The sequence below is a fragment of the Thermobia domestica genome, chromosome 1, assembly GCF_964235325.1.
Source record: "Thermobia domestica chromosome 1, izTheDome1.hap1.1, whole genome shotgun sequence".
NCBI lineage: Eukaryota > Metazoa > Arthropoda > Insecta > Zygentoma > Lepismatidae > Thermobia > Thermobia domestica.
The window spans coordinates 3,997,420-4,012,707 of NC_137454.1; the positions used below are offsets into that span (position 1 = coordinate 3,997,420).

General features: G+C 35.9%; 1 protein-coding gene across 2 annotated transcripts in view; it reads left to right on the forward strand.

Moving 5' to 3' along the window:
* The first annotated feature begins 316 nt into the window (after positions 1-316).
* Positions 317-15,288, forward strand: part of LOC145665814 (putative oxidoreductase YjmC) — a 41,985-nt gene continuing 27,013 nt past the window's right edge. For both annotated transcript variants that reach the window (XM_081732934.1, XM_081732940.1), the window contains exons 1-2: positions 317-416; positions 5,116-5,335. In XM_081732934.1, coding sequence (XP_081589060.1) covers positions 5,143-5,335 — 193 coding nt within the window. In that variant the 5' untranslated portion in view covers positions 317-416; positions 5,116-5,142. The remainder of the gene's footprint in view (positions 417-5,115; positions 5,336-15,288) is intronic.

Sequence of the window (15,288 nt, forward strand, 5' to 3'; positions counted from 1 at the left end):
TAGGGGGCCCGGCTCCCCCTAGACCCCCTGGATACGGGCCTGAGGTGGAGACGAAGCAGGGGTTAAAAGTGAGGGGGAACGCGGGAGGACGCCGTTACCCCACTTTCAAAAATATCTATGGCACCCCCCACTTTTCAGATCCATTTTTACCCCTGACCCAAAGGAATATCGGGATGAGAATCACGTTTCGAAATTCCAGTCTATATTAAATAAAGTGTTGTTTTAATAATTTCCAGATTTTTTTAACGCCTCCTCCTCTATTTATTTTCTAGTTATGGCATTGGTAAAGAGTTCTATAATTTAAAAGAATCCCAGCCTACGAAGAAAGCAAAAACTTAAAATATTTCCACTGTGCCTCGTTTTATTCTCTTTCAATTTGTAGTGTGAAATGTATGGCTGCGATTATTGAGAATTTGGTAATTTTCTTTAGGAGTGGGTAACTTAAATCTCTAAACAATAGTTTAAAATTAAATAACATTATAGTTATACACTACACGAAATAATTAAATGGAAGTAAACTATGAAGTATTTCTGTGTAGCCGAAACTATGGGAGCAAAGTTTTCAGAAATATTAGCAATAGACACGAAGTTGTCTAATCTGTGGATCACTACACAATTTTAGACATTTATTTCGTTAAGACCCATCAGTACTTCAATATTACAATAATTACTTATGAATAGGTTAGGTTAGGTCAGGTTGAATTTGGTTCCTGTCAGTTACTTTTGGCCCGATGAATCTTATCACGGCATTACTCGAGCAGACGGTTCTAACAAATTTTGACAGAATTCTTACGTTTTCAGGTTAGGTTAAATTACGTTCGTTGGGACATTACTCAAGCAGACGGACCTTTAAATTTCCTATTTGGTAGAACCACAAGGGGGAGGGCTATGACGCAAACTGCGTCATTGAAATATTGGGGGGGGGGTTAAAACCTATATAAATATGTTTAAGGGGGTGTAAAAATTAATCGAAAAGATTTTTTTTCATGGAAGAACACCTACGGATAAACAATTAAGGGGGGTGCGTCATGGACATAAAGGGGGGTGGGCACCACTGCTTAACCCCAAGGTGACCAGAACTTTTACTTACAAAAACGGGACACATACGAATCGGCGACGCGGGGGAAGGGGGATAAATATGTGACTTCCAGATTGTATTTTGGGACTCAACAGTGTTTTCAATTTACAAAATACACAAGTAAGAATGATAACACAGCGTCTCTAACTTAAGTACTACCCAACAATACTTTTAACTACTTGAACACTCAGAAATCGAATCAATTCCCACTTGAACCACAGAATATTCAATTCTCATTTGAACATTCAGAAGTACCAGACACGGCTCAACCTTCCCAATGAGTATTGGTACGGAAGATTGTAGAATTTGTATTGACCATTTATATTTTGAATAATAATTACGGGACACCTGGGTCATTTTTGCTTTAAAAACAGAACATTTAGGCGTCCCGTTTGAGAATCGGATAAAAACGGGACAACGGTTGAGAAAAAGGGACTGTCCCGGCTAAAACGGGACGTCTGGTCACCTTGCTTAACCCCAATTCTATTGGTTCTTTATTAAAAAAAACATCTGTTAGACCTTCGAAATCCTTCTATGAACGACTTTATTTACTTAGTCTCATCATGGTGTGACAAATAAAGAGTTTGTTTCCCACCACTTAAAAACTACTATACTTTTTTTTTTAAACACAGATGGTCTCTTCACACTTAAAATATGTTACTCTATTATCGCTTTCTATTTTTCAATAACTCCACTGGTAGGGTACTCACAGAAAAGGGCGCCGATTTCTCTGTAAATTTGTGGGGAGGGGGGCATTCAGATGCACAAGGTATATATATATATATATATATATATATATATATATATATATATATATATATATATATATATATATATATATATATATATATATATATATATATATATATATATATATATATGAGGATTTTTAAGATAAATTGCATTCAAATTATGCCAAATATTGTAGATTCATAAATTCAATAGGGGGGCCCAAATGAGCTTTGGGGGCCTCGGCCCCCTCGACCCCCCAGGATGGGCACCCTTGCTCACAAAGAAGTTCTAGATCCAGGAAAGCGATAAAGAGCGGAGGCAAGCGAGTAGCACAGAATTTGGTCAAGGAAAGCGTAGAGGCGACCCTGGAACCAAAGACGCATGAATTAAACACTAGACCAACTGGGAGGACAGAGACCTGACCTTTTATATACAGAATACAATGCTTTTAGTACTGAATACTTCTTTCAAAATAGACAAGCATTAATAATTCGCCATACCTACACACACATATATATATATGTATACTCATGTCCAAAATTATTGTAGCATGCCTGTAAATATGCTTTTCAAGGAATATAATTTGATAAGAAATTCACCCGGTATTTCTTATAATGTTAGTGTGTGTATAATCGGCAAAGACTTGTGTGTGGCAAATTTCTTGTCAAAAGAGCAGTAAATAAAAACAATAAAACGAAAATAAAACTTTCTTCTCCATTTAGCAACATTTTGTTTTACTCATTCTAATTTTCGTATTTATGATTCTTTTCCTATGAAATTTACCACAGATATACATTTCCCGATTATATACATACAGGGTGTCCAATACACAATGCAACGCGGAGTTTGGGATAGTAGAACTTTTGAACCTGAAGCGATACACAAATAATGGTTATACCAAAATGAAGCATTGTTCATGCATATATTTTTAAACTAGGAAGCAACGATTGAAGTACACTAGGAACCACACAGTGTTGCCAGATGTAACCGAAGGGGAAAATCATTTTTTTTCTCCCAAAACATGTAAATTGACTTATAACTCATACATGTGGATGTTCTGTCGTTAATTTTCAGTTTGTTTAGTTGGAGTAGCTTGGAAACTATGGAGCAGAAAAAAGAAGTTTTCATTTCCACTGATAACTAATTGGATGAGGCCTCTGTAAGGGGGAACTAGGGAAATCGTAGTTTTCATAAATTAACATTCTGAATTGGCAACTTTGCTGATGTTTCTGTGCATCAAAAGTGTGTTGAGGATCTGTCTACATTATGCAATTCCTGAAAACAATGAAAAACAAACTTTGAAATTATCGTGATAAAATTTTTACTTACATGCATCCGGCAACGCTGCTATTCATTTCTATGGGGCAATTTAAAGCAAGAAGTATACAAGAACAATTCTCGAACTATTGAAGACCTAGAAACGAAAATTCGCAGTGCCATTGAGAATATTAACACTTCTAACCTTCGTAAAGTTGCTGCCAATCTGGTGAAACTTGTGAACCAGTGTTTGAATCAAAACAAGGGACACTCCCAGCATCCGATGTAGAGCTGGTAACTCATTTGTGATAGTAGCAATGTTGCCGAGTGTATGTAAGTCAACGTTGCAAAACCATTATCACATTATATTCTTACAAGAAGACAGTTGTAGATATGCGACAATCATTTTGGACATGAGTGTACATTACACTATTATAATAATATACTTATTTTCAGTAAGCCTATGCTATTTTACTGATAGCACGGACTTTGACAGAGCCTGAAGTTAGAACATTAGCTTTTGTATGAAACAAAAAGTAGGAGACAATCGATTGATGGAATACTCACCGGAGCTGTTGAGGAATTGGTGTTGGTGACAGTGCGAATAATGGTGCATTGACGGCGCTAGAGGTGAAGGTGAGGGAGGTGGGTTTTCCTCCTTTCCGGTGGTTTTCCCAGACCCTCGGCTGTTTCCCTTCAAGCACGTTGAATTGTAATGTAGGTCAAGGTAATAATATAAAATCAGGGGTAAAAGGAGTGGCGTATTTAGGGGTGTGGCTTCCGGGCTTAAGCCCCCCGAAATTGTATTTACTATATTAAAGTAAATGAAATATCTTGCACAATTTTCACATTTCCAGGACTGAAGTTAGCAAAGCCCCCGCCCCCCCCCCCCCGAAGCAAAATCGTAAATACGCTACTGGGTAAAAGTCAGGGAAAACGCTGGCGGACAAAATTCCCCCTCTTCCAAAAAATATCTATGACGTCCCTCCACTTTGTAAACAAAAATACAATGGGCAAACAGAAGACGGCGTGACGTCATGCCTCCCTCTACTTTTTCAGATCCACTTTTACCCGTTATAAAACTATTATTTTTGCTATACAAGAAAAAAATCTGCACCCCGAAAAAACATCTCTGCTGTTCTGCTTATTTCCTCTAATAAATTAAAATTGGTTCGAGGCAACTGCTGTGATTTTTCTTCTTCTTCTTCTTTATTTAGGTTACAGAGTTGTACTTTTATTTGAATAACTTTTCTAGACGGTAGTCTCTGTGTTAGCTTTACTCCTTCTACAAAGTGTGGTCAAAAAGTAGTTGCACAACGCCACCTATCGACGCTTTATCCATTTCAACAAGTAAGCCCGCGTCAACATTAAATTTTTGCTTTAAGCTGCAAAAACATGCTAACGAAGCTCGCAAAATGTCCAAATCTGTGTTTGGCGATGAAGTGCTGGTATTGAAGACTATTTACAAGTGGCATGAGCGATTCAAAAGGGGCGAGGAGTCGGTTGAAAACAAGGATCTTATAACATCCTTGGCCACGACAGAGCAGCTGAATGCTCTTCCAAAAGAAGCCTTCCAGAAATTCTTCCAGTCATGGATTCAACGTTGGGATAAGTGCATTGCTAGCAAAGCACAATACTTTGAAGGAGATTAAATCAAATTCCATGTAAGCTTATTGTTTTGTTTTTAATAAAATTATTCATCGTATTTTTGATTACGCTTCCTAGATGAAAATCAGCGTGTCGTTTTTGAACTCTCCAGAGTGATACATTAACGCAGTGAGTATTCCGTCATGCAGTTGTTTCTAAGTTTTGTGTTTTCATGCCTAACAATCAGTCTAAGCTTTTGAAATTAAAAGTCAAACTGGAATAAAAACCTAGAACAAGCCGATCATTTCGTCTCGTCGAAAACGTTAATCTTCTACAGGTGTCGGGTAGAATTTCTCAAACATCTACAGTAGAATGTATGTCTATACCTTTCACTGTACAGTACAAAAACCACCATCTTCAACCATAAGTAATTAATTAGAATTATTTCTGAATAATTGCAGGTGAATTAATTAAACTTGAAAACAAGTATGCTGAGTGACGAAGGAGGGTCACAATCAGAAACTCCTGGGAAGGGAGTTGTTGAGGTATCGGAAGTGCAGCGGTTTATCAAAGATTGTATGATGAAAGTAGGAACCCCTGAGCATTTGGCTCTTGAGCTTGCAAACAACCTCGTTATGGCTGACCAACGTGGGGTCTTCAGCCATGGACTAAACAGATTAGGTAAGAACACTTAAATTTGTAATCGTATTTTTGTAAAAATAAAGTCAATTGTTAGACATTATTCTCCCTTTTTGAAATAACTTTCTGAAATGTATAATAATTTCAACCAGAAAAGACTGTGCTGAATGAAACTATACTCTTCACGTTTTTGTTTCATTCGATTCTTTATAGAGTTTACAACTTCAATCAATTATAATTCTTTATTGGAACCACATACAGACTTTATGTGTCATTGTACTGCAAGACACTTCAACTTTGACTCACGTAGTGAGTAGTTGCGGAGTTGACCACATGCGGCGCCACCGGTCAGTCGTTGAAAATGAAGACATTCCCTGGTGCGGAAAGAGCCAAGTGCGTGCTTTGGTGTAAAGAAACGAAGTCAGCAACGAGTGTACACCGTAAGTTTCGCACACAATACTGCAAGGAACCACCCAGCAGACCAACAGTGTACAAATGGCACTACTTGATAGACGTAAGGGAATTTCTTGATCACCGTTTCCCAGGTAAAAGGGTAGATCGTAGTGGACCAATTGCCTGGCTGCCACGGTCTCCAGATTTACACGTCCCTTGACTTCTTTCTGTGGGGGTTTGTGAAAGATAAGGTGTACACCCCTCCCCTACCTGATAATGTTAATGAACTGAAACATCGAAAAAAATGAAATGAAATCTTTAAGTTTTACGTCCCACGGTTATGCCGGTTAGGCTAAAGGAGACGGTGATGATGAGAGATGAGTGAAATGGTGGAATGAAGAAAGTGGGAGGAAACGGGAGAAACCCGAGAAAAGCCACGAGCACGGTGTTTGTCCACCACAAAGTCCACACGGCGCGAGCTGGGATCGAACCAGGGACCCCAAGCACCGGAGGTGAATGCTGAAACATCGAATCACAACAGCTGTCGCGCATATTACCCCCGAAATCTATTTTTTGTAATTAGAAGTTTTGTTTCTTAAATACGCCACGGTACTTGTAGGATATGTTATTGGTGTACCAATGTTTAAGATAGTTTACGTCTGTCTGGTATCAGTGTTGCCAGCTACAAGAAATTTTAATTCCCGATTGCAGGGGGAAATTTTGGAAAAAAATCCCTGTTTTGTCTATTATTTCCCTCTTGGTGGCTACATTCAAACAAACTCACCACTATCTTAAAGCCTCCTCTTTAGAATAGAATAGAATAGAATATTTTATTGTCATTAAGCTTTACAAGCAATAGACAACGTCCGAATGAAATATACATATAGATACAGATATATATATATATATATATATATATATATATATATATATATATATATATATATATATACAGATATATAAAATAATCCTTACATACAGACAATCAGTTATTGGTTAATATTATTATGAGTCAACCTAATAATATTTGAAATAAAGTGATACTGCAAACTAGGACACAATGTCTTGACATTCAGTAAATTCTTGAATCGAGTAAAATGGATTCGTTATTAACCAGTCATAGCTATAACTTTTTCTTAAAAATCTTAAATGGCAGCTGTTGTATGGAGGATGTTAGTTTATTAAATAGTTTTGGTCCTATAACTAAATAACTATTTTTGATCTTCGATAATCTAGTAAAGGGTATATCAATTTTCTTACATAATCTAGTATTATATGTATGTACTTCATCTCTGAGTGTCATATTTGCCAGGTTTTGCTTAGTGTAGAGTAGCACTTGATAAATATATACATTAACTACTGTCATTATCTTAAGCCTGATAAATAGTGGTTTACAGTGTTCTTTATCATGTGTTCCAACAATAATCCTAATGGCTTTCTTTTGCAAAACTAGAACATCATGTGCTTGGCTACTGTTACCCCAAAGCACAATCCCATATCCAATTATGCTGTGAAAAAATGCAAAATATGAATTCCTCAGATACTCATAAGGAACTGTATCTCTCAATTTTCTTAACAGAAAGAGCACTCGGGAGAGCTTTGTACATACATATTTGACATGTTGTTCCTAGGTTAGTTGGCTGTCTATACGTATACCAAGAAATTTAACCTCAGTTACATCATAGCTTCCCTTATCATTGCATTGATTGAGACTAAAGGTTACTTTTTTTTGTTTTATCTTGATTTAGCACAAAACCATTTCTTTTAAACCAGGTCGCTGCCTCTCTTAATGCAGCTTGAGCTTCTATATACACTTCTTCAAAGCTTGTATTTATGTTAAGTAGTGTAGTGTCATCCGCGTATAGAATTGATGTGGTATTAGTATTTAGAGGCAAATCATTTATCATTATTAAAAATAGTACCGGACCCAGAACAGAACCCTGCGGTACCCCATATTTCACTTCTAAGATGTTTGAATACATGTTGTTAACACTGACTATCTGTTTACGTTCCTTTAAATAGGATTTTACAAAGTTTAAACTGCTACTGTGGAATCCGTAATACGCTAACTTATCACATAGAATTTTATGATCTACACAATCAAATGCTTTACTTAAATCGCAGAATGTAGCTAGAGCAAAACCCTTATTTTCAAAAACTTCATATATTTTGTTCGTTAGTGATTCTACTGCATCAATTGTGGATTTCCCAGATCTGAATCCAAGTTGAGCTTCAAGAATTATGTTTTGCTCAGTCATATATTTATATAGCTGATCTTTAACAATAGTTTCCATAATTTTAGAAAAAACAGGAATAAGAGATATTGGACGGTAATTAGATGAACACGATCGATCTCCCGTTTTGTATAAAGGAATAACTTTTGCTGTTTTAAGCGCTTCAGGAAAAATACCTTGAGAGAAACATTTATTGAAGCATATTGCAAGGGGTTGCGCAACATGATTAATGATAGCTTTTATAAGGTTGTTCGATATGTCAAATATATCCTTACTGTCCGAAGTTTTCATTTTTTTAACTACTTTTATGACATCATCAGGGCTAACATGGCTAATAACAAAAGAACTATTAAATGGACTATGTTGACTTAAATACTGATACATATTTACATTAGTATCTGCATTGTTTTTCTTGATTTCCTCTACGGCAGTAACAAAATACGTGTTAAGAGTATCAGGCGACAGCGTAACATTATTGTTGTTATTATTATTACTATTGCTTACCTTGTTGATTATCTTCCATGCAGTTTTGCATTTATTTGATGATAATTCAATGCAATTTTCATTGTATGTTGCTTTCGCTACCTTTATTGCAGATTTATATTTACTTCTTTGAGACTTATAAATATCACTGGATTCACTAGTCATTTTATTCTTATATATATTATAATACTGCATTACTTTAGCTTTCATGGCAGAGAGTTCTGGGGTATACCACGTTCTTTTACCTAACTTTGTTTTCTTTGATGAATTATATCGGACCACCCTTTTAGGCACACACATATCAAAAATATTTAGAAACTTTGTTAAAAAAAGATCAAATGTATCGCTGGCATTTAAATTATCATACTTAATGTTTACTTCCCAGTTTATACACGATAATTGTTGAATGAAACTTTGCAAATTAGTTTCTGTGATGGGCCTAGTTGCTATAAGTACGGTGGTGGGAAAACTAAAGTTGCAGGATTCTACTTTTGTTGTACTTAGATTGACTAGCAGGGCATCATGATCTGAGAAAGGAAATTGACATACATTACTGGTTAAATATTCCGTTTTTACATTGGTAAATGCATTATCTAAGCACGCTGTGCCTCTAGTCGGTTTACGATTAACCACTTGAAGATTATGTTGTCTGAGTAGATTAAGTAACTCATGGACAGTTCGTTTGTCAGTAGTCACATCAAAATGTGCATTTACATCGCCCCCTATTACTATCTCATAATTATGCCAGTTGCTGAGAAATGCCAATAACTTCTCCAATTTTTCTAAAAAAATAGTTGGATTACTATCAGGAGTTCTATAAACAGATACAATTATTAACTTGTACTGATCCAGAAAAATTGCAGTTGATTCAAATTCACGTTCAGTATTAAGAAAAGTTATATCTAATTGACGATATTCTATTTGGCTATTAACATAGATAGCGACCCCACCATGTATGTATATACTCCTACTGTAACTATTTGCTATAGAAAAACCATCTATATTGTTGTATTGGAGTTCACTGTCTGCACTCCAATGTTCACTCACACAGAAAATATGTAAATCATTTTCGTAGGCAAAATCTGAAATAATGAATGATTTGTCCTTCAACCCTTGTACATTAAGAAAGCATAGTTTAAGAGCATTGCTGGTCACTGAGTGTGTATCGTCAGCTTTATTAGATAGTTGAGCTAAGTGGACAGCATTGACTGAAATCGATTCTACTACCTGACTCATATTACCTTGTACATTTGATCGTTTATTAACAGTTACATTTCTACTTATATCATTAATTTTAAGCGACTTTGTTAGGTTTGAAGTTTTCACCCGGCCCCACGGAATTTTAAGTTCATTCATGGAGTCGGGTGATTTGGGTTTTCCTGTACAGACCAAGGCATCGCTATTGCCTTTTTACTTTCTAATGTAGTGGCTATGCTCTTATCAATTATTTCACAGATCTTTATACTTAATAGATCCTTCCCTGCTTGATTCAGATGCATACCGTGTCGAGTATACATTTCCCTACCTAACTTACTGATATCCACCATATCAACATTCGTGAATTGATTACATACTGCTTTTAGTTTTAAGTTAGTGGCTTGTACAGCTTTATTAACACACGACTCTTTAATAAGGTCGTACCGGTAAGGAATGTTTACTACTATTAACTTACATTTATTTAAAACAGCTAGTTTATTTCTAATCCTACTCACAGCCTCACAACCTTCATTCCTAGCCACATCATTTGTTCCACTTAATATTACTACACAATTACCTTCTTTATTTAGATTGTTCGGATTGATGCCAGATAACACATCAACACTTTTCGCTCCAGGCCTGATGTTCCCTTGTACTGCCAACTTGTGTTTAGAATTATCTCTCACTTTCATAGACAGTTCACGACCATGACTATCACCATATATGTACACTTGCGACTCTGTCTGGAGCTTTCTTCTTGTACTAATCTTATTGGTTGAAGCTCTGCGCACTTGAGATTGCTTTATAGTTTGTCCTTTGTTTATGGGCATTCTTACACTTGTCTTCTTTTTTGAGTTTCCTGCCTGATTTACATTTGACCTCATATCCACTTCACTTTCGACGTTTTCTAGCACACTATATCTGTTTACACATACAACTGAACTACTTGAAACCACATCAGAATATTTTCTAGGTCTACTGTAACTTACTTTCTGCCACTGGTTGGGGTTGCTTTGAGTTTCAACATCTGATTCTACTGTCTTTATTTTTTGCTGCAATGCCTCGTTTTCTGATTTTAGGGACTTTATGTCATCCTGTAATAGTTTATTATTTGTACCAAGCTATCAACATCTACATTGCAGTCACAATGGTTCGCTTTTACCATACTTGAACTCATGTTTTCTCCTTGCACTTGCACTTGCACTTCATCACTTTTAATCACACTTTCTTCCTGTTGTTCCTTGATGTCATGAATCTTACTTTTTAATGTATTCACATCACTAAGCAAAATATGTACCATTTCTTTCAAAGATGAAACCTCATGATCTGTCCGAACGCAACTAAAACACTTTCCCTTTACTGTGTCATTTTCCACTCGATCGTCATTTGTTTGCGAAGCACATGAATTTGTCTGAATGTTTTTCGATCTTGATCGTGTTACTATTGTATTTTTGTTTTGAATCTTTATATTGCATGCTTCACAAACATTTAATGTAGTAGATTCAATGTTGTATTTACATTTTTTACACAGTTCCACGCTAATACCTTGCTTTTCTTCAGGAGCTACGGGTCGACCAACTACACTTGCCGCCATCTTGACGAATATCTTTTTTTTCTACACAACGCGCCATAAGAGGTTTCACTTGAATAATTAGGATAAGTACAGTTGAGGTTTACAGTATACCTTGTTCTGTAAGTGGTAAGAAAATGGTAAATTTAAGAGGTAGAATGAGATATATTTTTAAATTTCAAGCTTTGTTTGATATCGGAATGATACTAATAGGATATATTAGAAAGTACTAAAGTTTATTTTAAGATAGCTTGCTTTCTAGTATCAGTGCTGCCAACTACAGAAAATTTTAATTTTCGATTTTAGGGGGAAATTTTGGAAAAATTCCTTTTTGTCTCTATTATTTCCCTCGTGTTGGCTATACTCGAACAAACGTACCACTGTCTGAAAGCCTCTCCTTAACCTATTTCACAACGCACTACAAAATGTTTCAGTAGAATAATTAGGAGAAGTACTGTTGAGGTTTATAATAAACCATGCTCTGTGAATGGTGAAATTCTGAGGCAGATTGAGATTCTTTTTTTTTTTTTTTTTTTTTTTTTATTTCATGCTTACTTTGTTAGATATCGCCATGATACTTGTAGGATATATTAGTGGAGTATCACGGTTTATTTTCAGATAGTTTGCGTTCCAAAAAAGTAATTCCTGATTTTAGATGAAAAATTCGGAAAATTTCCCTTTTCCCCTCTTGCTGGCTACATTGAAACAAAAGTACCACTATTTGAAAGCATCCTCTTTGGCCTACAGAAATCACCATAAAATGTTTCAATAGGATAATTAGGAAAGCTGTAGCACTTGTATACCTGTTGCTTTTTGCTTCTGAGGCGTAAAAAATGTCGAAATTTCTTGTGTATGATTTATTTTTTTATTTGTTTCTTTCTCTCTTTGTATGGCAAGCAGTGACATTATGTTTTCACTATACCTTGTCGACACAAAAAAGTAAACACACTGCTGAACAAGACTGCACTTATTTAATATAAAAACACATTTACACGTGACGTTTCGATCTTCTAGCCAAGATCCTCATCGGAGTGTACGTGTTTATGTAAATGTAAATGTGTTTTTATATTAAATAAGTGCAGTCTTCTTCAGCAGTGTGTTTATTTTTCTGATTTTATTTGCAAGACGTATGACTATGATTGTGTGTCAGCTTGTCGACACACTAAAGATTTTTTTTAAGAGACTTTGACTCATGTGAGAACAGTGATGCCAGCTACAAAAAAATCTTGAAATTCAGTTAGGGATTTTTTTTTAAAATTTTTACCCGTACATTTCCCACAATAATTTTCCTCCCGTTGGAAACACTGCAATGTAACTTACACCAAAAAATAGCCACATCCCTCTTCTGAAACACAAGGCCTTAACCATATCAATCGGGTAAATAGTTTTTGAGCAATAAGTCACTAACTGAAAACGTAGGAAACCGCCAAAAATGACCTGGGTCCGAGAGGCTTAGAAGTTTCCTGTTCAGCAGTATATGTTTCAACTTTTACAAGTGAACTGAAAATAATTGAATACCACGGAGGGAAAAGGAGTAAAGTCAAGAAACAGTCGAAACTGAGTTAGCAGCAGAATAACGTGGTCTGAAAGGTGTAGTTTCCATGGACTAAATCCAACGGTAAGAAGATTAGTCATTAAGAAATTTAAGAGAGCGGAGAAGAAGTAGATAAGTCAGTGGAAAACGAGGCAATTGAGTTACCTCCTTTGTCTTTTGTAGTCTTCAATTTAGAAATACAAATCATTGAGTTGCATGATACTAAAATACAAAAACGATAGTTAAATTTAGAAAATGCAACTTTACATCATAGATGGGATTCGAACAAAAGAAAGAAAAAAAAAGGAGAAAACTTATTGTTGATTCTATACAAGTACATATTTTGCTTAATTTTCTACATAGTCACTAAGCATTATCGGTAGCGAGCGTCGCACACAAGCTTTCGTAGACCCTTTGTAGAGGAATCTGCCGCCTGAGACTTCAACCAGTAGAGAAACTGTTGTCTTGAGAACTTCGTTGTCATTGAAACAGTGCGAAGCAAGCCACTTCTTTGGGTGAACGGGGGAAAAATCACTAGGAGCAAGGTCGGAATTGTATGAGAGAGGGCATTAGAAAATCCCCTTCCGAATTTTTTAATTGTGCGAACGGCATTGTCATGAATCAGAAGAATTAAACACTGTAACCTCTCCTTCACTCATTACTTACTGTTGGTCCGTAAATGGAACACAATACTCGATGGTAGCATGGAAGCTACTGCAATTCAGAAGCTTCCATGCTCCATGGTTTTCCAATAACCTTTTCATCTTCACGTAAAATTTCTCTGTTTTGATACCGTCTATCAATTGTAGTCTCCTTTTCTCTCTCTCCCATCGTACTCTCTAGCACGTCCCTCAAGATACAGTTCCAATGTCCTAACAAATTTCTCTCCCTCTTTTCGATCTAAAACTGTTCTTTTCTCCCTCAACATTTTTAATTCATTTCCTTCTGCATGATTTTCCACACCCATATCTCGAAACTTTCCAGTCGTTTTTCATCACATTGCGTAATGTCTATAAAATATAATACTCTACACGAAACATTTCACGAGTTTTTGTTTCAACTCTTTACTCAAGGACTCACAAAATAGACTTTTCTTCCGTCTAAAGGCTTCCTTTGCCATCCATATCCTTGCTTTTATTTTACGTTCACACTTGATATCATCACTAATAAAACTACACAGGTATGGAGACTAATCATTTGTTCTATTTTCTCCTCTCCTACTTTCATATCTGACACTGATCGCTTCGTTTCAATCAACATGGATCTGTTTTCTTAACATTTATTTTCATCCTATATTCTTCGCAGCCCTTCCTCAAATTTTCTAACATCTTATTAATGTTCTTTTCAAATTCTGCAATAAGCGCCATATCGTTTGTAAATCTTATACGCCTAATCATTCTACCTCCTACCGAACTGCCGTCTTCATTTTGTAGGCCCTTTATTCACTATCTCTTCTAGATACAAATAAAATAATGTTGGCGAGAGATAGCATCCCTGCGGAACTCCCCTTTCAATTGCACGCTCTTCTCTGATAATTCCTTCCCAATTCTACAGTAATACTTGTTGCATCATATGTAACTTTCTTGAGAGTCTTCCATTTTTCCATTCAAATCCACCTTCTTTAGAACTCGCAACAACAATTCCCAATTCACGCGATCTAAAGCCTTTTCTAGATCAATAAATACAACATACACCTCTTTCCCTTTATCTGTAAATCGTTCACTGACTACCCTTAATAGTCAAATTCCATCCCTTGTCGCTCTACGTCTCTTGAAACCGAACTGTTCTTCCTCAGCTTTTCTTTTCTTCTTCCATACAACCTTCTGTTCAGTACTTGAAGTAAAATTTTTGCAGCATGCGATGTGAGATTAATAGTTCTATAATCCTCATATCTCTCTGGGCTCGATTTCTTAGCCAATGGTATCATAATCGTATTCAAGAAATTTTTGGCCACTCTTCTGTTTATTTGCTGGATCGGAACAATCCTATTTTCCCTTGTCTCCTATATTTTTAATGAATTCGATTAATATATTATCTATCTCAGTTGATTTTCCATCCCTAATCTTAGATATAGCTTTCTGAAAATCATCTAAAAGAATACTAAACAATTCATTATCCTCACGAACTTCATGTTCTACTTCAATATATAGGCCACTCGGTCTATCCCTACTCTCATATAAGTTATCAACTTATTCTTTCCATCTCCCTGAGACTTCATTTCTCTGGCTTACTACCTTCCCATTCTTATTTTCTACTGCCATCATAATACCCCTTTGTTTCCTCTGAAGTTCCATAGATTTCAATTTCTTGTACATTTCACGTTTCCCAACTCTTTTAAATTATTCTGTTCTCACGTTTTCTTTTGTAAAACTCTTCCCTTGCTCTGTCTGTTTCCTTCGAAACGCGTTGCTTAATTTCCCGTACAACTTTCTGCCATGTTGTGTTACTCAATCTGTTTCCACGCCTTTCTTTCCGTCATTTTCTGCAACATCTTTTCTGTAACCAATGGCGTATTTACAATTTTGTTTCGGGGTGGCGTTGCTAATTTTATTTCTGGAAATGTGAAAATTCTGCAAGATATATC